This window comes from Salvelinus sp. IW2-2015, linkage group LG35 (genome assembly GCF_002910315.2).
Source record: "Salvelinus sp. IW2-2015 linkage group LG35, ASM291031v2, whole genome shotgun sequence".
Classification (NCBI taxonomy): domain Eukaryota; kingdom Metazoa; phylum Chordata; class Actinopteri; order Salmoniformes; family Salmonidae; genus Salvelinus; species Salvelinus sp. IW2-2015.
In genome coordinates this window covers 360217-379863 of record NC_036874.1, presented here as the reverse complement: position 1 = coordinate 379863, position 19647 = coordinate 360217, and the positions used below count along the sequence as shown (strand labels likewise).

The 19647-nt window shown below is 43.8% G+C and overlaps 2 protein-coding genes across 7 annotated transcripts; both read right to left on the bottom strand.

Moving 5' to 3' along the window:
- Window positions 1-7968: 7968 nt before the first annotated feature.
- LOC111959119 (trypsinogen-like protein 3) lies at window positions 7969-10048 on the bottom strand. The gene is given in 5 exon segments (XM_023980565.2): window positions 7969-8491; window positions 8695-8881; window positions 8884-9195; window positions 9349-9511; window positions 9996-10048. Coding segments are annotated over 5 exon segments (891 nt in total). The 5' UTR covers window positions 10039-10048; the 3' UTR covers window positions 7969-8305.
- A 6175-nt stretch (window positions 10049-16223) lies between these two features.
- Window positions 16224-18394, bottom strand: apoc2 (apolipoprotein C-II). Of its 6 annotated transcripts, none has more exons than XM_023980482.2 (5): window positions 18134-18379; window positions 17560-17629; window positions 17264-17326; window positions 16724-16925; window positions 16224-16630 (listed from the first exon to the last, which is right to left on the bottom strand). In XM_023980482.2, the coding sequence occupies exons 3-5, from the start codon at window positions 17310-17312 to the stop codon at window positions 16543-16545; spliced, it is 339 nt and encodes a 112-aa protein (XP_023836250.1). In that variant the 5' UTR covers window positions 17313-17326; window positions 17560-17629; window positions 18134-18379; the 3' UTR covers window positions 16224-16542. The 6 variants fall into 6 exon arrangements, with proteins under 6 accessions (XP_023836250.1, XP_070293451.1, XP_070293452.1 ...); XM_070437350.1 differs by having other exon boundaries at window positions 17582-17629; window positions 18134-18348; XM_070437351.1 differs by having other exon boundaries at window positions 17598-17629; window positions 18134-18348.
- Window positions 18395-19647: the final 1253 nt, after the last annotated feature.

The window sequence follows — 19647 nt, the reverse complement described above, 5'->3', positions numbered from 1 at the left end:
ATTTCCTTCAGCACAGATTGGCTTTGCAGCCCGGATGGGTTAGCAACACAGTGAGCACAGATTCACCTACGAACGTCACAGACACAGGTTAGTCACAGCTTGATAAGGGAGAGAAGGAGGGGAGCAGGGGAGGCGAGAGGGGGTAGAGTGTGGGGGTGAGGTGGGAGGCGAGAGGGTGTACGTGATGTTAATWTTTTTAACCAAAATAAGTTGAAGAGTTATTGAGTGTCCTAGTGGGGGTGTTCCAATGTTTTGGTACGCATCTGGTGTCTGTCTCTCTCTGCTTCACACGCTTTTTGATACTACCCGTATTGGCAGCACAAAGATATATGATAGCTGGTTGCAGTGTCCTCTATCATTGGTATACACTGGAAAAAATTGCCTTGTGAACAGGTCACTATAACCACTATCGCTTTTTCTGGGAATCATTTGGTTTTTACAATGGAGTTTATATGTCTAGTGATTTAAGAAATCTATATTTCCATAACTTAATGACTGTTCTGACTCCTGTGAAGTTAGGGGGAGACCAACAGGTGCATACCTTCAACTTTGGAATGCTTGGTTTTATTTGTCCCAAAAAATATAAAGTGATATATATAAAAAAAAGTGTTTTCTTTTCTTTAAAGAAAAGGGTGATTCTTGTACTTCAGAACTACTGAGTTGTGACTTGTGTTGTTTTGTGGTTTGTCCACTGGTTCTAAGAGAAGAGAGAAAGGTTTGAATTAGGATTCTTGTCTTGTTATACATATGGAACAATGTGATTTTTTTTTTTCTCTTCCTGCTATACTGTATATTTGGTGGTACGCTGTTCTGTTGTGAGCTCTGTACTGTGTTCTTGTGTCTTCTTATTGAACTGTGTAGAATTTATAACAAATGAAAACCCACGAAAAAACAACCACACTCCCACAATCTCTGTGTGCGTTTTATTTCTGTGTGTGTCTGTGTGTGTTCACTGTTAGTGTAGAGGTATAGGCCAACTTGGCTGGATTCTGTGAGCTCTGGCAGGTTGCCATTGTACTGTGGGCTTCTGGCTCTCTGGTTCTATCAGCAGGGATGTTGTCTCTAATTCCATCTGCCAAGCATCCATTAGGAAATTACCCTGACCTGCAGAAGGGGAAGGATTTGTGTTCAGAACATTAAGAGAGAGAATGAGGAGTGAAGGACTGAGATGAGGTTCTAAAATATGTATGGGCATGTGTATGTGTGTGTGAGCCAATCAACCAATCAATCAAATTGAATTAGATTTTTTTCTATTTGTCACAAATGCTTTACTGTGGTTTACAGTGTGTGCATCTACCTCTAGTGCTTTTTACTTCAGCATTGTCACCACTGTTATTGTGTATGATCTGTGTAACCATGCCTACCCTGGCCCTAAGGCTCTAATACTGTCTGAGTTTAGCTACAGTGGCGCTAATCTGATTTAGCCATTTACCATCAGCCTATTGAGAAATAACAGCCACTGTCCCTAGCTCATAGCCTAGCCGCTACAGCCACTCAGTAACGGTTGGCTAACGGCCAGTCCACACATACACTCACACACACACACACACACACACACATACACACTGTGCTGGGACACCACCGCCAGAGCAAACTAGAAACGGAGATGATTAGGGATATATAGAATGATAGAGAGACAGAAGGAGGGTGAAGGGGATGGAGGAGAGAGAGAACGGGACAGAGAAGGTTATGGATGAGGGCGGGAGAAGTTATGGAAATTGACAGAAGAATCAGGAACTGTCATGAGAGGAAATGAAGGAGAAGAGTGATTGGCCATCCAATGGATAAAGAAGCTGTCTTGTTTAAGGATGTCATAAATTAGCATTGAGTCTGCTGTCTACTCTGTTGCAATCAGCTGAATTCAATAAATAAAGTGAGAGGGAGGGAGGGAGAAGAGGAGGAAGGGAAGGGAGAAACAAATAAAAATAATGAAATGAAGGGCAGTAAATTTTCTCGTATCTCCTTCACCTCCAAGGTTTCATATCCTGTGTGACCTGATTTTGAGTGTGTGTGTTTTCTGTTGGTGTGTATACGTGTCAGTAGTGGTGTGTGTTTTCTGTTGGTGTGTATACGTGTCAGTAGTGGTGTGTGTTTGTGTTGGTGTGTATACGTGTCAGTAGTGGTTGTGTGTTTGTGTTGGTGTGTATACGTGTCAGTAGTGGTGTGTGTTTTGTGTTGGTGTGTATACGTGTCAGTAGTGGTGTGTGGTTTGTGTTGGTGTGTTACGTGTCGTAGTGGTGTGTGTTTTCTGTTGGTGTGTTTACGTGTCAGTATGTGTGTGTGTGTTGGTGTGTATACGTGTCAGTAGTGGTGGTGTGTTTTGTGTTGGTGTGTATACGTGTCAGTAGTGGTGTGTGTTTTCTGTTGGTGTGTATACGTGTCAGTAGTGGTGTGTGTTTTCTGTTGGTGTGTATATGTGTCAGTAGTGGTGTGTGTTTTCTGTGGTGGTATACGTGTCAGTAGTGGTGTGTGTTTGTGTTGGTGTGTATACGTGTCAGTAGTGGTTTGTGTTTTCTGTTGGTGTGTATATGTGTCAGTAGTGGTGTGTGTTTTCTGTTGGTGTGTATACGTGTCAGTAGTGGTGTGTTTTCTGAGGTGTGTATACGTGTCAGTGTGGTGTGTGTTTTCTGTTGGTGTGTATACGTGTCAGTAGTGGTGTGTGTTTGTGTTGGTGTGTATACGTGTCAGTAGTGGTGTGTGTTTTCTGTTGGTGTATACGTGTCAGTAGTGGTCTGTGGTTTGTTGTTGGTGTGTATAGTGTCAGTAGTGGTGTGTGTTTTCTGTTGGTGTGTATACGTGTCAGTAGTGGTGTGTGTTTTTCTGTGGTGTGTATACGTGTCAGTGTGGGTGTGTGTTTTGTTGGTGTGTTTACGTGTCAGTAGTTGGTGTGTTTACGTGTCAGTAGTGGTGTGTGTTTGTGTTGGTGTGTATACGTGTCAGTAGTGGTGTGTGTTTGTTTGGGTGTATACGTGTCAGTAGTGGTGTGTGTTTGTGTTGGTGGTATACGTGTCAGTAGTGGTGTGTGTTTGTGTTGGTGTGTATACGTGTCAAGTAGTGGTGTGTGTTGTGTGGGTAGTAGTGACGGTCATCTGTGCATCCAGCCAAGCTGATGCGGTGCCCTTTGAAGATCAATTAGACATGAAAGCAGCCGTGTGTGTTAGTGATGTTCAAGCCTGTAAAGACATGCACTCTGGGTACCAGCCTTCATCACTGACATGTATTGACAAGCAAGCCAACAAGCACTCCCCTTTGAGAAGAAAAGTGGATCCATAGCATTAAGCGTGTAGGGCATGTTTAACAGGTCAGATTGCTGCTGACAACTGAGCTTCCCCCACTGTCCGACTGCCTCATACTGGGCTCCAACAACTGATCCTCTGCTTCACAACACACGTGACCGCCCTCCATGACAACGTTTCAACCATTTGAGCTTCTCAAAAGGTACCAATTGTATAGCTTGTATAGCTCGGCGACATTTCAAGCTAGCTGTGGAGTGAGTTTACGGTACGCTCCGTAAACTCCGTTACACATGCAACACATATACATCCAGGGTAAAGGCAGGCCATGACCGGGGCATCCCACACAGGGCTCACCTTAAACAGGTTGAAGAGCGATGAAGGCCCCCTGGGTGTCTGAGTCAGCTAGTCCGTTAGTGCTAGAGAAGAGAAGTGAGAGGTGGAAGGGAGGAGCTGGAGAGAGGGGGAAAGATGGAGGCCTGGAGGAATAGGAGCAGCTGTGTTGTGTGTACCTCTGTGAGCTCCTGTACACGCTGCAGGCTGACTCCCACTGTCTGACTGTACCACAGCAGAGCAGGTGTCTGGAGAGCTACACAGAGAGACAGACACACACACACACACACACACACACACACACACACACACGCATATACACAGAGAATCATACTTGAATGATTTTGTGTTGGTATTCACACACTCTCACACATACACAGTCAATTACTCTAAGGCACACTGCTACACTTTCAGAGTGTGATCATTAGTATGTGTTTGTTCAGACACGGCCAGTAAAATGTGTAGGCAAATGAAATGGCTGACATTCCTTGGGGCTTGTTCAGCACAGAGCTGTAATGAGAGGCTTCTGAGCCCTGTGTTTTAGGGCTCCATTCAATCTGTTGTGCTGAAGATCTGACTACAGCGGGATAGAAATATAAAAGCCAAGTTCTCTGTGTCAGCGCTGGTCCTGACCCTGGTCCTGATCCTGGCTCTTCCTCTGCATCTGGGGAGTCTCACACACCAGGACCTGCAGTGTGTTTATGTGCTGTACATGATTAACTCCCCCCTCTTCTACCCTGGCACTGCTGGTCTGTGTCTGCCTCCCATACTGCCCTGCCATTGCTATCTGTTCAGATACTGGGTACAATGCTGGGCTCATGGCCAGGTGTTCACAACACTGCCTGTTTGTTATGCTGCTGTTGTACTGTTCTGTTGTTTTTATCTCCCTGTAGGAACGTGTGGCCCCAGGTACAGTATAGCTTCCTCACTGCATCCCTCTGAGCAGTATAGCTACACATACTGTCACACAGCCAGATTCCCCAGCACAGAATGTGTATGTATACGCCTGGTTCTCTGTAGCCTGTCATCACACATGCTAACGAAAGTACGGGCACAATCATACACACATTACATACATTACACATCCACACACAAACACACACATTCTCATCTCCCTCGGCCGTCTCCGAGAAGTTTTCAGACCTGCTCACACACGAGACGCTGCTTGTTCTGGTATGTACCATCACTGCTAACCTGCCCTCTGGGCCTAGAGGCTCTAAAACTAACACGGAGCAAAGAAAGACATGATACAAAACAGGAAAATAAAAACACGCAGAGCCTCTTACAGAATGGGTAGTCGTACAGAGGAGAGGAGGGTAGGGGTGAAGAAAGATTGCTGGGAAAAAACTGGAAAATAGACAATTCAAATTTTACAGAAATAAAGAGAATTGTGTGGTCCAGGCAACAGAGGGTTGTAAGTGTTTATCCCAGTGTGGGATGATTGCAGTAGGACGGGGAATGGCCTCCCCATGAGGTTTCAGTCTTTGTAGTGATGCTCTCTCTCTCTCTGAGCTCTAGCACCACAGCCATATCTGTGATCTCCCCAACACACTGGCATCAATACTAATGCATTATCACTGGCAATACCCGTGTGATGCTTCTCTCTCACACAAACACACAAACGCATGCATACACACACACAGCCTCACACACAAATACACAAATGCCGATACAAATCCATTTAAACTAAATGCCTAAGTCTGACCTCAAATACACAATACAAATGTATTATTATGAACACACGTGTACCATCTCTCTCTCTCTCTATCACGGGCTCTCTCTCTCTCTTCACTCTCTCTCTTCTCATCTCTCATCTCTTCTCTCTTCTCTCTTCTCTCCTCTCCTCTCTCTCTCTCTCTATCACTCTCTCTCTCTCTCTCTCTCTCTCTCTATCACTCTCTCTCTCTCTCTCTCTCTCTCTCCTCTCTCTCTCTCTCTCTCTCTCACTCACTGGTGCACTGTCCCCACACACTGTATATTATTTACAACAGACACATCCAGTGTCAGGGTGCTCATCACTCGCTCTGATTAAAAGCAGGTGTAGGGGCTACACTAGAAGGATGATGAGAGGGGCTGGAGCACTTACTGCAACTCTCTACCATGATGGAGAGAGAGAAAGGGAGGTTATTATTCAGAGGTAATTTACTTTAGTTAATTCCCCATTAGATGTATTATCCCCCCCCACACACACACACACACCCCCCCCCCCCTCGCTCTGTTTGCTGTTAGCTATTTAGGTCGGTATCATTAGAGCACTTGAAAGTCATTTTTCCACTGAATGAGTCTTGTGTCTCTACTAGGCAATGGGGACAGATTTGGAGAGATTGAGTTTTTATGCTCCGTTGTCTCTTATAAATGAGTAAAAGCCTTTACACAGACACACTGGTGAGACACACACTGGTTTCAGTTAATGGGTGTGAGACACACCACTGGTTCAGTTAATGGGTGTGAGACACACACTTGGTTTCGGTTAATGGGTGTGAGACACACACTGGTTTCGGTTAATGGGTGTGAGACACACACGTGGTTTCGTTAAATGGGTGTGAGACACACACTGGTTCGGTTAATGGGTGTGAGACACACACTGGTTCGCGTTAATGGCGTGTGAGACACACACTGGTTTCAGTTAATGGCGTGTGAGACACACACTGGTTTCAGTTAATGGGTGTGAGACACACACATGGTTTCAGTAATGGGTGTGAGACACACACTGGTTCAGTTAATGGGTGTGAACACACACTGTTTCAGTTAATGGGTGTTGAGACACACACTGGTTTCAGTTAATGGGTGTGAGACACACACTGGTTTCAGTTAATGGGTGTGAGACACACACTGAGGCACACATGTCGGCACATAGCGAGTCACACAGAGTAAATCCCACTTATAGAGTCACTATGACATTATTGTGATTTTTCTTATCGCAGTATTGAGTCCTTTGTTCATTTATCTATGCCACCATACTCTGAGACTTCTCTGTGTGTACTTTTAACCCCTGTCTCTCTCTCTCTCTCTCTTTCTCTGTGACTTCCTCTCCTTCTTCTTCCAGGACCATGAGTCTGTTAGGTGTCATAGGAGAATATTGGGAACGTAAGCCTCTGATGAGCGATAGGAACAGTTTGCCAGGGAGAGTGAGATGAGTCAGTGTAGATGAAGGGGAGTAGACAGGTTAAAGAAGGATTTTTAAGCTTTGACATAATTAGGAAATGGATTGTGTATATGTCCCATTCAAAGGGTGAATGGGCAAGAMAAAAGATTGAAATCCCTTTGAACTGGGTATGGTAGTAGGTGCCAGGTGCATCAGTTTGAGTGTGTCAAGAACTGCAACGCTGCTAGGTTTTTCACGCTCAACATTTTCCAGTGTGTATAAAGAATGGTCCACCACCCAAAGGACATCCAGCCAACTTGACACAGTTGTGGGAAGCGTTGGCGTCAACATGGGCCAGCATCCCTGTCAAACACTTTTGATACCTTGTAGAGTCCATGCCCCGACAAAGTTAGGCTGTTCAGAGGGCAAAAGGGGTTGCAACTCAATATTAGGAAGGTGTTCTTAATGTTTTGTACACTTAGAGTATATCTGCTCATATTACATTTCCAGTTACCTTATCTTTACTATAAACATCTCTCTGTTTAGCTAGTGCAGGATCAATGCTTACCAACAGCACTGAAATGAGTGAGGGAGGAAGAGAGGACAGATGAATAGGGAGAATTTATAGTATGATGGAGGGAGTAATAGAGGGTAAATGGGTGGGGGGGTGAGAGGGGGAGTGGGTACATGGATACAGACAGAAGGGAAAAGTATATTGTACTGTAAACAGAGTAAGAGATGCTTCTATAGGTTGTTTTCTCAGTGTATTAGAGACGGAGCAGGAGAGTGGAATGGAGTGCAGGAGAGACCAAAAAAATGGAAAGAGTCAGAGATCTCTGAAAGCTAGAGGAAAGCAGGAGGGAAGCAGGAGGGAAAGGGTGGGGGAAGGAGGAGGGGGACCAGAAAGAGGGAACATGGAGGAAAGAGGGGAAAGGAGGGGGAAAGTGTGGAGAACAGATGGTGAAATGGCTCCAGTGTTAGACTGAGTGTCAGTGGGCACAGCTGTCAGTCATACAGTGTGTGTATGTGTCAGTGTGATATTTAGCTTGCACGCAGATCTAGACACACTCATACAAAACTTTGCAAAGAATGGCAGTCTCATTTCACCTGCTCTCACATCATCTCAACCACTTAGGGCCCTCTCTCTCTCTCTCTCTCTCTCTCTCTCTCTCTCTCTCTCTATCCTCTATCCTCTATCCTCTATCCTCTATCCTCTATCCTCTATCTCTCTATCCTCTATCTCTCTATCCTCTATCTCTCTATCCTCTATCTCCTTTTTTTCAATCTGTGTCTCTCTTTACATTGATTGTGTGGCTCTTTAGTGCTTAAATGGAAAATTATTAGTCTACATTGCCATCTGCTGGTGATCAAAATAACTACATATCCCAGAACAAACGACTGCATGGTTGGAGGATTTATCTTCAGGAAAGACACTTTGGGGTGTCCACTTCCAATTGCTTGGTAAAATATGTATACGTGTTAATGTGTGACATGTTATAGCCAAGAAATCTCTCAGAGGTTTTTGATAGACTAATAATACTGGCCTATGTCGCCCTCTGCTGGTGATTGAAAAAAACGCATAACGGATATGATAGAATCAATGGGGCAGGTGAACAGAACATTTCAGTACATATCACTTTGTTTTTCTTTTCAATCACCATGTTGTAGCTGCTGCTGCGGTGGTCCACGCAGGTTCAGGTGTAGGATCAGGGGTGTTCATGGTGTCACTGATCCAGTCAAGGTACAGGCACAGGCGGGTGTACAAACCAACGTCAGAAGAACTGGACCAGAACAACCCCTGTAGCTCACCCCCACACACCACAGTACTGCCCTGGTCAGACTGAGAAAGAGAAAGAGAGAAAGAGAGAGAGGTTAAAAGTACACATAGAGAACTCTCAAAATATGGTGGCACAGTGAAATTAAAGTACAAAGGAAAATCTTGATTAGCTCGTTGATCATAATATTCTCTTACACATTTCCAATGCAATAGCCAGAGATAAAAATATAGATGTTTGCAAAGCACTGTTCTGTTGATGTACTGACCAGGCAGTTGTCTGTTGAGATTATGGTTTTAGCACAGAATGCATGTTCAATCCAATAAAGAGGAAAGGCTRTCTGGCACATCTTGTCATCAATGACCCGCTGTGTTTCACACTTCAGGATTAGTTTGGGCTCGTCTGTATGGAGGGACAGACATAGGGACTCATGGGAGTTTATTTGGTGCTTATCTATTCCATTAAATTGGGTTGAGGCATATAGCCCTCCCCTGGCTTTATGGTCCACTCMCCCTGTCCCGGTACGGTGGAGCCCCAGCCGCTGACCAAACACTTCTCATGGAGCTGAGTGCAGCGTGTGGGTAKGGCTACGGGCATGACATGCTGAGTGAACCGGGCAGGCTCTGACAGCTTCACCATTGCCAGGCTGTGWGAGGGRCCTCGTGCKTAYGGCCCRTGCTGCACATATCTGGCCACCCAGATGTGTTGCTCTGTCCCTTCCTCCACTGTCAGGTCATGCTCCCCCAGAGAAACCATAGTGTGGCCAGGTCTGAGCAGGAGAGGAGTAGAGTAGAGTGGAGTAGAGTGGAGTGTAGAGGAGAGGAGAGGAACTTTGCAAAAAATATTTGTTTGTTTTCGGTGAACATATGGGCTGCATGCATTTTACACTGATTTCAAGAAAGAAAAAAGGGGGAATACCTACTCGACAAAGTTCCAAGCGGTAAGCACCCACCACTCATTGATGAGGGCACCACTGCACCTTCCCTCCCGATACCAGCCCCCCTTAGTGTAGACCTGCCAGGGTCTGGAGTGGGGTTGGAAAACTTCATGCAACAACGCTCCATCCTGCTTCACTGGAACAGCCGCTAAATGAGAGAGAGAAATGGTCATAGTATAGATGAGTGTATTGACTGAGTGTAAAAAACATTAAGAACACCTTCCTAATATTGAGTTGCACCAGCAGCCCCCCAATAAGGGATCATAGCTTTCACCTGGATTCACCTGGTCAGTCTATGTCATGGAAAGAGCATAATGTTCATAATGTTTTGTACACTCAGTGTTTATCTCCCTCCCTAACCTATCTCTAAAAGGAGGTATCATTCTTCATGCTCTTGCATTTTATTATCTTTATTTAACTAGGCAAGTCAGTTAAGAACAAATTCTTATTTTCAATGACGGCCTAGGAACAGTGGGTTAACTGCCTTGCTCAGCGGCAGAATGACATTTTTACCTTGTCAGCTCGCGGATTTGATCTTACAAGTCCAACGCTCTAACCACTAGGCTACCTGTCACCCCAGGCATTGCATAACTGTCTCACGATGCTGTAGATACTGTGTATTAGAGTCTTACCTGTACACCCCAAAGCCAAAGCCAGCAGTAGCAGCTTCATCATGTCTTGGTCTCTGTATGAGACTCTGGGTTTAGTCTGTGGTTCTTTTATACCTGTGTATCTGTGTCTCTAGCCTTTAGATCTCTGGGAGTTGACTGCCTGGGCTGCACCTGTGCTTTGTTTTCCTGGCACTTCTCTCATGTTTGTAACTGGCAAGGTACAGTGTGACTATAGGCCCCCATTCAATCAATTACAGATTTTCTGTAATATATATATTTTTTTATTGGACATACAAATGTAGGATCTTAATTTGAGCCAGTTTTCTAAAGCAAGAAAACAATCCTGCAGTAACAGGACATTTGAATTATAATGTGGATTTTAATTAATGGACATTTTTGTAAGGGTTGATACAGGGAAATTCTCTCAAAATCAAGTCTGAAATTTCAGTGGAAAACGAAAACTTCAGAAGCCTTTTTAAACCTCAAATACACAACAAGCTCTCCTCAACAAGGTGATCAAATTAAGATCCTACATCTGTATAAGAGCAAACAATTTACAATTTTTGACAAGTACAAATATATATATTTTTTGTAATGATTAAAACAACAAAAACAAAGCAAAAACAAACAAACAGAACAAAAAACTTAAGGCCCTTTAATTTAAAACACATGTTGGCCCTTTAGTATGAGACACATGTGTTGTTCTTTGTAATACAGGTGCTATGTCCTTTTACTGTCACCATTGGAAAAAAACAAACAAACAAGAGAGATAAGGCTACTCATTTCATTCCTATCACTTGAAGTACATTTTTCACTGTGATGAAAGTACTCAGTGTGCTCTACCATTACGTAACTCCGTGTATCAATGTGCAGTGCCCTCGTTTAGTAATAACAGGTGAAGCTATTCATTAACTGTGGTTTGATTACTAAGAGAAGGCAACAATGTGGCCTTGTGAGACAGATAAAGTTGTGAGAGAATTGGGAAATCAGGATGGGGAAACGCAGGTACTCAGAAGAAGCCTACTCAGGGATTTGAGGTATTTAGTTTGAATACATTTTGAGTCAGTTTGAATGAATCTTAGACTGAGGCTACATCAGATTGGCCATATCCCTGCTAGTGTATCACAACCCTATGAAGAGGTTAACTAACAGTTCAAGATGTTCTTCTCTGTGGTCTTGTAGCTCCAGGCTCTTACATCTTCAGTGAACATGATCATATTTGAGGTCAAATTTATTATTTCTGTCTGTTATCATTGCAGCTTCAAAGGGATCATGAATAGCTCACTTCAAACCTTTCTGAGATCAGAAACCCAGAGGACACCCTTTATTTCCACTCATTTAGAAACTCAAGCTCTGGTTGAGAACGTGTCTGTCAGAAACAGTCACAGGAATCAGTGTTTTCTTTTTCCTCTATATGACCTGCTTCTTATATTCAGAGGAGAGGCAGTTGACTCAGTGTTAGGTGATAGTTATGTACAGTAGGCATTGTGAGACTCCATATTGTCCATATTGTAAACTCTGAGACATGATGTACAGTTGAAGTCGGAAATTTACATACACCTTAGCCAAATAAATTTAAACTCAGTTTCACAATTCCTGACATTTAATCCTAGTAAATATTCCCTGTCTAAGGTCAGTTAGGATCACCACTTTATTTTAAGAATGTGAAATGTCAGAATAATAGTAGAGAGAATGATTTATTTCAGCTTTTATTTCTTTCATCACATACAATCAATTAGTATTTGGTAGAATTGCCTTTAAATTGTTTAACTTGGTCAAACGTTTTGGGTAGCCACCCACAAGCCTCCCACAATAATTTGGGTGAATTTTGGCCCATTCCTCCTGACAGAGCTGGTGTATCGGAGTCATGTTTGTAGGCCTCCTTGCTCGCACACGCTTTTTCAGTTCTGCCCACAAATTTTCTATGGGATTGAGTGATGCTTTGTGATGGCCACTCTAATACCTTGACTTTGTTGTCCTTAATCCATCTTGCCACAACTTTGGAAGCATGCTTGGGGTTATTGTCCATTTGGAAGACCCATTTGCGACCAAGCTTTAACTTCCTGACTGATGTCTTGAGATGTTGCTTCAATATATCCACATACTTGTCTTTCCTCGTGATGCCATCTATTTTGTGAGGTGCACCAGTCCCTCCTGCAGCAAAGCACCCCCACAACATGATGCTGCCACCCCGTGCTTCACGGTTGGGAAACCTCCCCTTTTTCTCCAAACATAACGATGGTCATTACGGCCAAACAGTTCTATTTTTGTTTCATCAGACCAGAGGACATTTCTCCAAAAAGTACAATATTTGTTCCATGTGCAGTTGCAAACCGTAGTCTGGCTATTCTATGGCGTTTTGTAGCAGTGCGTATATAGATACTTTTGTACCTGTTTCCCCAGCATCTTCACAAGGTCCTTTGATGTTGTTCTGGGATTGATTGCACTTTTGCACCAAAGTACGTTCATCTCTAGGAGACAGAACACGTCTCCTTCCTGACGGTATGATGGCTGCGTGTCCCATGGTGTTATACTTGCACACTATTGTTTGTACAGATGAACGTGGTACCTTCAGGCGTTTGGAAATTGCTCCAATGATGAACCAGACTTTTGGAGGTCTCCAATTGTTTGCTGAGGTCTTGCGGATTTCTTAGATTTTCCATATGTCAAGCAAAGAGCACTGAGTTTGAAGGTAGGCCTTGAAATACTTCTACAGTACACCTCAATTGACTTAAATTATGTCAATTAGCCATCAGAAGCTTCTAAAGCCATGACATAATTTTCTGGAATTTTCCAAGCTGTTTAAGACACATCAACTTAGTGTATGTAAACTTCTGACCCACTGGAATTGTGATACAGTGAATTATAAGTGAAATAATCTGTCTGTAAACAATTGTTGGAAACATTACTTGTGTCATTCACAAAGTCCTAACCGACTTGCCAAAACTATAGTTTGTTAACAAGAAATTTGTGGAGTGGTTGAAAAACAAGTTTTAATGTCTCCAACCTAAGTGTATTTAAATAATAACTCTGAAATCTCCATCCCCAACTACAACATTTTCAGACAAGATAGAACGGCCAAAGGGGGCGGTGTTGCAATCTACTGCAGAGATAGCCTGCAGAGTTCTGTCCTACTATCCAGGTCTGCACCCAAACAATTTGAACTTCTACTTTTAAAAATCCACCTCTCTAAAAACAAGTCTATCATCGTTGCCGGCTGCTGTAGACCACCCTCTGTCCCCAGCTGTGCTCTGGATACCATATGTGAACTGATTGCCCCCCATCTATCTTCAGAGCTCGTGCTGCTAGGTGACCTAAACTGTGACATGCTTAACACCCCGGCCATCCTACAATCTAAGCTTGATGCCCTCAATCTCACACAAATTATCAATAAACCTACCAGGTACAACCCCAATGCCATAAACACGGGCACCCTCATAGATATCATCCTAACCAACTTGCCCTCTAAATACACCTCTGCTGTTTTCAACCAAGATCTCAGCGATCACTGCCTCATTGCCTGCATCCGTAATGGGTCAGCGGTCAAACGACCTCCACTCATCACTATCAAACGCTCCCTGAAACACTTCAGCGAGCAGGCCTTTCTAATCGACCTGGCCCGGGTATCCTGGAAGGATATCGACCTCATCCCGTCAGTAGATGCCTGGTTGTTTAAAAAAAATGCCTCCCTCACCATCTTAAATAAGCATGCCCCATTCAAGAAATTTAGAACCAGGAACAGATATAGCCCTTGGTTCTCCTCAGACCTGACTGCCCTTAACCAACACAAAAACATCCTGTGGCGTTCTGCATTAGCATCGAACAGCCCCCGTGAAATGCAACTTTTTAGGGAAGTTAGAAACCAATATACACAGGCAGTTAGAAAAGCCAAGGCTAGCTTTTTCAAGCAGAAATTTGCTTCCTCCAACACAAACTCAAAAAAGTTCTGGGACATTGTAAAGTCCATGGAGAATAAGAGCACCTCCTCCCAGCTGCCCACTGCACTGAGGCTAGGAAACACTGTCACCACCGATAAATCCACTATAATTGAGAAATTCAATAAGCATTTTTCTACGGCTGGCCATGTTTTCCACCTGGCCACCCCTACCCCGGTCAACAGCACTGCACCCCCCACACTAACACGCCAAAGCCTTCCCCATTTCTCCTTCTCCCAAATCCAGTCAGCTGATGTTCTGAAAGAGCTGCAAAATCTGGACCCCCRTAAATCAGCCGGGCTAGACAATCTGGACACTTTATTTCTAAAATTATCTGCCGAAATTGTTGCAACCCCTATTACTAGCCTGTTCAACCTCTCTTTCGTGTCGTCTGAGATTCCCAAAGATCGGAAAGCAGCTGCGTTCATCCCCCTCTTCAAAGGGGGGGGACACTCTTGACCCAAACTGCTACAGACCTATATCTATCCTACCCTGCCTTTCTAAGGTCTTCGAAAGCCAAGTTAACAAACAGATCACCGACCATTTCGAATCCAACCGTACCTTCTCTGCTATGCAATCTGGTTTCAGAGCTGGTCATGGGTGCACCTCAGCCACGCTCAAGGTCCTAAACGATATCTTAACCGCCATCGATAAGAAACAATACTGTGCAGCCGTATTCATTGACCTGGCCAAAGCCTTCGACTCTGTCAATCACCACATCCCCATCGGCAGACTCGATAGCCTTGGTTTCTCAAATGATTGCCTCACCTGGTTCACCAATTACTTCTCGGATAGAGTTCAGTGTGTCAAATCTGAGGGCCTGTTGTCCGGGCCTCTGGCAGTCTCTATGGGGGTAACACTGGGTTCAATTCTTGGGCCGACTCTCTTCTCTGTATATATCAATGATATCGCTCTTGCTGCTGATGAGTCTCTGATCCACCTCTACGCAGACGACACCATTCTGTATACTTCTGGCACTTCTTTGGGCACTGTGTTAACAACCCTCCAGACGAGCTTCAATGCCATACAACTCTCCTTCCGTGGCCTCCAACTGCTCTTAAATACAAGTGAAACTAAATGCATGCTCTTCAATCGATCGCTGCCTGTACCTTCCCGCCCGTCCAGCATCACTACTCTGGACGGTTCTGACTTAGAATATGTGGACAACTACAAATACCTAAGTGTCTGGTTAGACTGTAAACTCTCCTTCCAAACTCACATAAAACATCTCCAATCCAAAGTTAAATCTAGAATTGGCTTCCTATTTTGCAACAAAGCATCCGTCACTCATGCTGCCAAACATACCCTCGTAAAACTGACCATCTTACCGATCCTCGACTTTGGCAATGTCATTTACAAAATAGCCTCCAACACCCTACTCAACAAATTGGATGCAGTCTATCACAGTGCCATCCGTTTTGTCACCAAAGTCCCATATACTACCCACCACTGCGACCGGTACGCTCTCGTTGGCTGGCCCTCGCTTCATACTCGTCGCCAAACCCACTGGCTCCAGGTCATCTACAAGACCCTGCTAGGTAAAATCCCGCCTTATCTCTGCTCGCTGGTCACCATAGCTGCACCCACCCGTAGCACGCTTTCCAGCAGGTATATCTCACTTGTCACCCCCAAAGCCTATACCTCCTTTGGCCGCCTCTCCTTCCAGTTCTCTGCTGCCAATGACTGGAACGAACTACAAAAATCTCTGAAACTGGAAACACTTTTCTCCCTCACTAGCTTTAAGCACCAGCTGTCAGAGCAGCTCACAGATCACTGCACCTGTACATAGCCCATCTATAATTTAGCCCAAACAACTACCTCTTCCCCTACAGTATTTATTTATTTATTTTGCACCCCAGTATTTCTACTTTGCACACTCATCTCATCTGTTTAACTTGCCATATTGTATTTACTTCGCCACCATGGCCTATTCATTGCCTTTACCTCCCTTATCTCACCTCATTTGCTCACATTGTATATAGATTTATTTTTCTACTCTATTATTGACGGTATGTTTGTTTTACTCCATGTGTAACTCTGTGTTGTTATATGTGTCGAACTGCTATGCTTTATCTTGGCCAGGTCGCAGTTGTAAATGAGAACTTGTTCTCAACTTGCCTACCTGGTTAAATAAAGGTGAAATAAAATTAAAATTAAAAACTTCCGACTTCAACTGTACACAACCATATTGAGGTCACAAACCTGTGGGAGATATGCATGAACATATCCTACGTCTCTCAACTTTGTCTGATAATAAAACACTAAGTACAATGATCGTACTGACTCGTATGAATAATGCCCCTCAAGAAACACATAGGGTTTACTGGTTTTCTACAAACGCATGTTTTTATTACAAGATACGTTGACATAAAAAACAACAACAGATGAATGCACTAATTGTAAGTCGCTCTGGATAAGAGCATCTGCTAAATGACTAAAATGTAAAATGTTGACATTAAATAATACTGCATTTCAATCTACACMGACTCCAGGGGGACGTCACGAGGGTTGGAGGTCTGGTGAAGCTGATCGGAGGCTCCAGGATGACAGAGTAGRGGCCCACAGCTGCGACGCTATCCTCACCAAGGCATTTTGAGGACGTTGGGGACATAGAGGGAAACAAGGAAGGGTCTTTACTGTTGGTATAAGATGTGGTAGAACTGGTCCTGCAGGATGCCAGAGTAGGTGCTCACTGCCATGCTGGTGTCAACAAAGGCATTCCTGATGGACACACAGACACATGGACAATGCATTAACTGTCAGCCTGCTATTTTTACCTGCTGTTCAGTTCTTGTGTGTGTGTGTGCGTCTTACTTGGCCTTCTCCTCCAGCTTCAAGCCCTTGATGCTGTCCAGCCAGCTAGAGGCGGTGCTGATGGATGTTTCGTAGTAGCTCTTGACGGCGCTGGTCAGCTTTTCCAGGGTTCCCTGCTCTCCATCAGCCTCGGCAACATCAGCGACCGGTTCCTCAGGCATACCCTCCTCAGCTTGCCTAGGCAGACGGAGGTCCTGAGCATCTGGAAGGGGAGGGTTAGGGTTAGGGATAGGGTTAGGGATAGAGGGTCAAGATGGTTGGTTGTCAGTCAGTCAGTCAATGTGCCGCTCGAGGTGCTCTTATTTGCAGTCTGGAGTGTTTAACGTTTCAAATGAAATCAAATTGTATTGGTTCCATAAACATATTTAGCAGATGTTATTGTGGGTGTAACAAAATGCTATTATGATAAAGCAATCTTCTGGGATGCACAGTGAGGCTGCAAAAAAGACATCCTGGTCGGTCGGTCGGTCGGTCGGTCGGTCGGTCGGTCGGTCGGTCGGTCAGTCAGTCGGTCGGTCGGTGTCTTGACTGTGTACTTACTGAGGCCCAGAAGAGTGACAAGCACAGTGATGATCAGAATCTTGTTCATGATGTCACTCAGATCTGTGTGCAAAGCAAACATCTTGGTGAGGGTCAGATAAACCATTCATCAACTTGTCCACAAGTCAGCATCATTTCCTCTTCCTGTTCAGCTCTGCTCTTAGCCTCATCTAATCTTCTATTTTATCTCAAACATGTCTCTAACAGGTTTCCAATGACTAAGGTAAGGCTATTCTGAGGTTGGCAATGTTTTCAATGACAATGAAACTATAATTTTTTCTGGGTTTGTATCTCACTATGATGCAGCAGACCACATACAGATGCAGGATCTTACTGTGACCAGTTTCTCACAGCAGGAAAATAATCCTGGAAAACAGGAAATGTGAATTATTATGTGGATTATAATTAATGGACATTTTTGTTGGGGTTGATACATTTTTAGTTAGCAAATCAACTCTGAAATGTTAAATTGCTAACTTTAGAAGACTTTTTAAATATTGAATATACTACACGTTTGCATTTAAATGTCCTGTAACAACAGGGTGATCAAATGAATATCCTACATCTTTATTGACATGCCATCATTTATTTAGTTATTCTGTTCAGTTGGAACCCCTCTCAATACCCTCTACTTGATCTCTCCCAGAGAGCATTTTGTCCAACAGTCTGGAGACAGACATGTGTAGTACCCATCTTATACAATACAACACCTTATAACAGTGATATTATCAAGACGTGCACCCTGAAGTAGCTACACTAGTAAGAAGTGTTTTCTTTTTCTCCATCCATGTGTGTGAACCTAAAGAAGATGGTGAACTAAAAAATGGCGAACCAAAAGATTGTGAACCAAACGAACATGGCTGTACTCACTGTTTCTCCTCTCCGTACTGGGTGACAGGAATGAATAGCAGGCAGTAGCTGAGAGGCGGCGGTGAGCTAGCCTGTATATATATATATGAGTGGGGATGTGTTGACTTGTCGTTCTCCGAGCCAAAGTGCACTCCTCGGAGATAAACACCCACTGTTCAGGTGTTTCTATATATGATAAAGAAAGTGAGAGGGCAGACAGGGTCAAAGATGGAGATGCTATGACAGTAACATGTTCATCATGTGTTGATTTAGTATCATTTGAGTTTAGTGTAAGGGAATCTGTGTATTTGCCAAAGCAGATAGCTGCATTGAAATGTAACAGGACAAGTTATCCTGCTTGCTGATTGGTTTTGATTGGGGACTGGTTGATTTTGATTGGTCTTTTTAAGTCAGTAGAGTAACCAATTCATATTACATATTGTGTTCATATTACAACCCCCTACCACCACCCCCTTCTACCTACCCCCTCCCTTGCCTAAGCACACAGTCCTAAGTCTAGATCACCATTGACACGTCGGTCTGGTTACTACAGGTTAGCACAGACCCCACTGCACTCAAATGGTGATGGTAAACTAAGACAAAGATTCACCAAGTGGTGCTGGTAAACTATCGGTCAGTGACTCACTACCAGTGAAAGTTAATGGTGGGGCAGCATGATCTGTTATCACTGAATATCTAATGTAAAGCCCAGTGTTGTAGCTGTGGGCTGTTTAAACTGCATCATCTAAATCTTCAGGTGTATTGTGATAAATCTGCCATGATCTTTTAGCTAAGAAATCCTCTTAATAACCTGTCCTGGCTGTGTGTGTGAGGTCAAGTAATTTTACAATAAAGTATGATTGTACATTTCCCGTGTTAGACAAGATTGGTTTAACGGTGGAGTTCAGTATATTAGATGTTTCCTCATGCTGAAAGTGTTTATGGGCCAGGAGAAACTGTAATCCATGCTTCTGTTTTCTTTTAAAAGACACTACAAACTTAACATTAAGTTGTGAAATACTGAACTTTGCCTTAATATGGAAAGCCTCTTTTCTTTGCATACTAAACTTAGTGCTGTGTAAACACTCTAGTCACCTGATTCACTGTCACGCCTCAGGTTGTTTTGTGTCCTGTCACTATGACCAGGTCTCTGGTAGGTGGTGGTGGTGATAAACTGAAGGGACAGGCTGGTATGCACCTAATGTCTTGACATTTGTAAATCACTTTGAGATTTGCTGTTGACTGAATAGAAGGTATTAATAAATGAGTTGACATAGCAAGGGAACGGACAAGGACAGAGTAATGAACATTTTCTTAGATCGTCTGTAGCACAAGAGCAAAAACTTCCTGACCATATCCCTTCTCACCGATCATTGGTCGAATGGGGAGGGTTGTGCCCTTGATCATTATCCAATCTGTTTGGCGCAGAATTAGCTTTTGGAGTGAGATTGAAGATCGAACTCATTAACTTCTTTGGGACTGGGGGGCAGTATTGAGTAGCTTGGATAAAAAGGTGCCCAGAGTAAACTGCCTGC

Excerpts from the sequence above, each read along its gene's own strand:
- apoc2 (XM_070437348.1), bottom strand. The coding sequence starts at position 17,699 with ATGTATCAACCCCAACAAAAATGTCCATTAATTATAATCCACATAATA. Across the intron at positions 16,926-17,263 it reads TGTCACTCTTCTGGGCCTCA|ATGCTCAGGACCTCCGTCTG; the intron begins GTAAGTACACAG and ends CTCCCCTTCCAG. Across the intron at positions 16,631-16,723 it reads AAGCTGGAGGAGAAGGCCAA|GAATGCCTTTGTTGACACCA; the intron begins GTAAGACGCACA and ends TGTGTCCATCAG.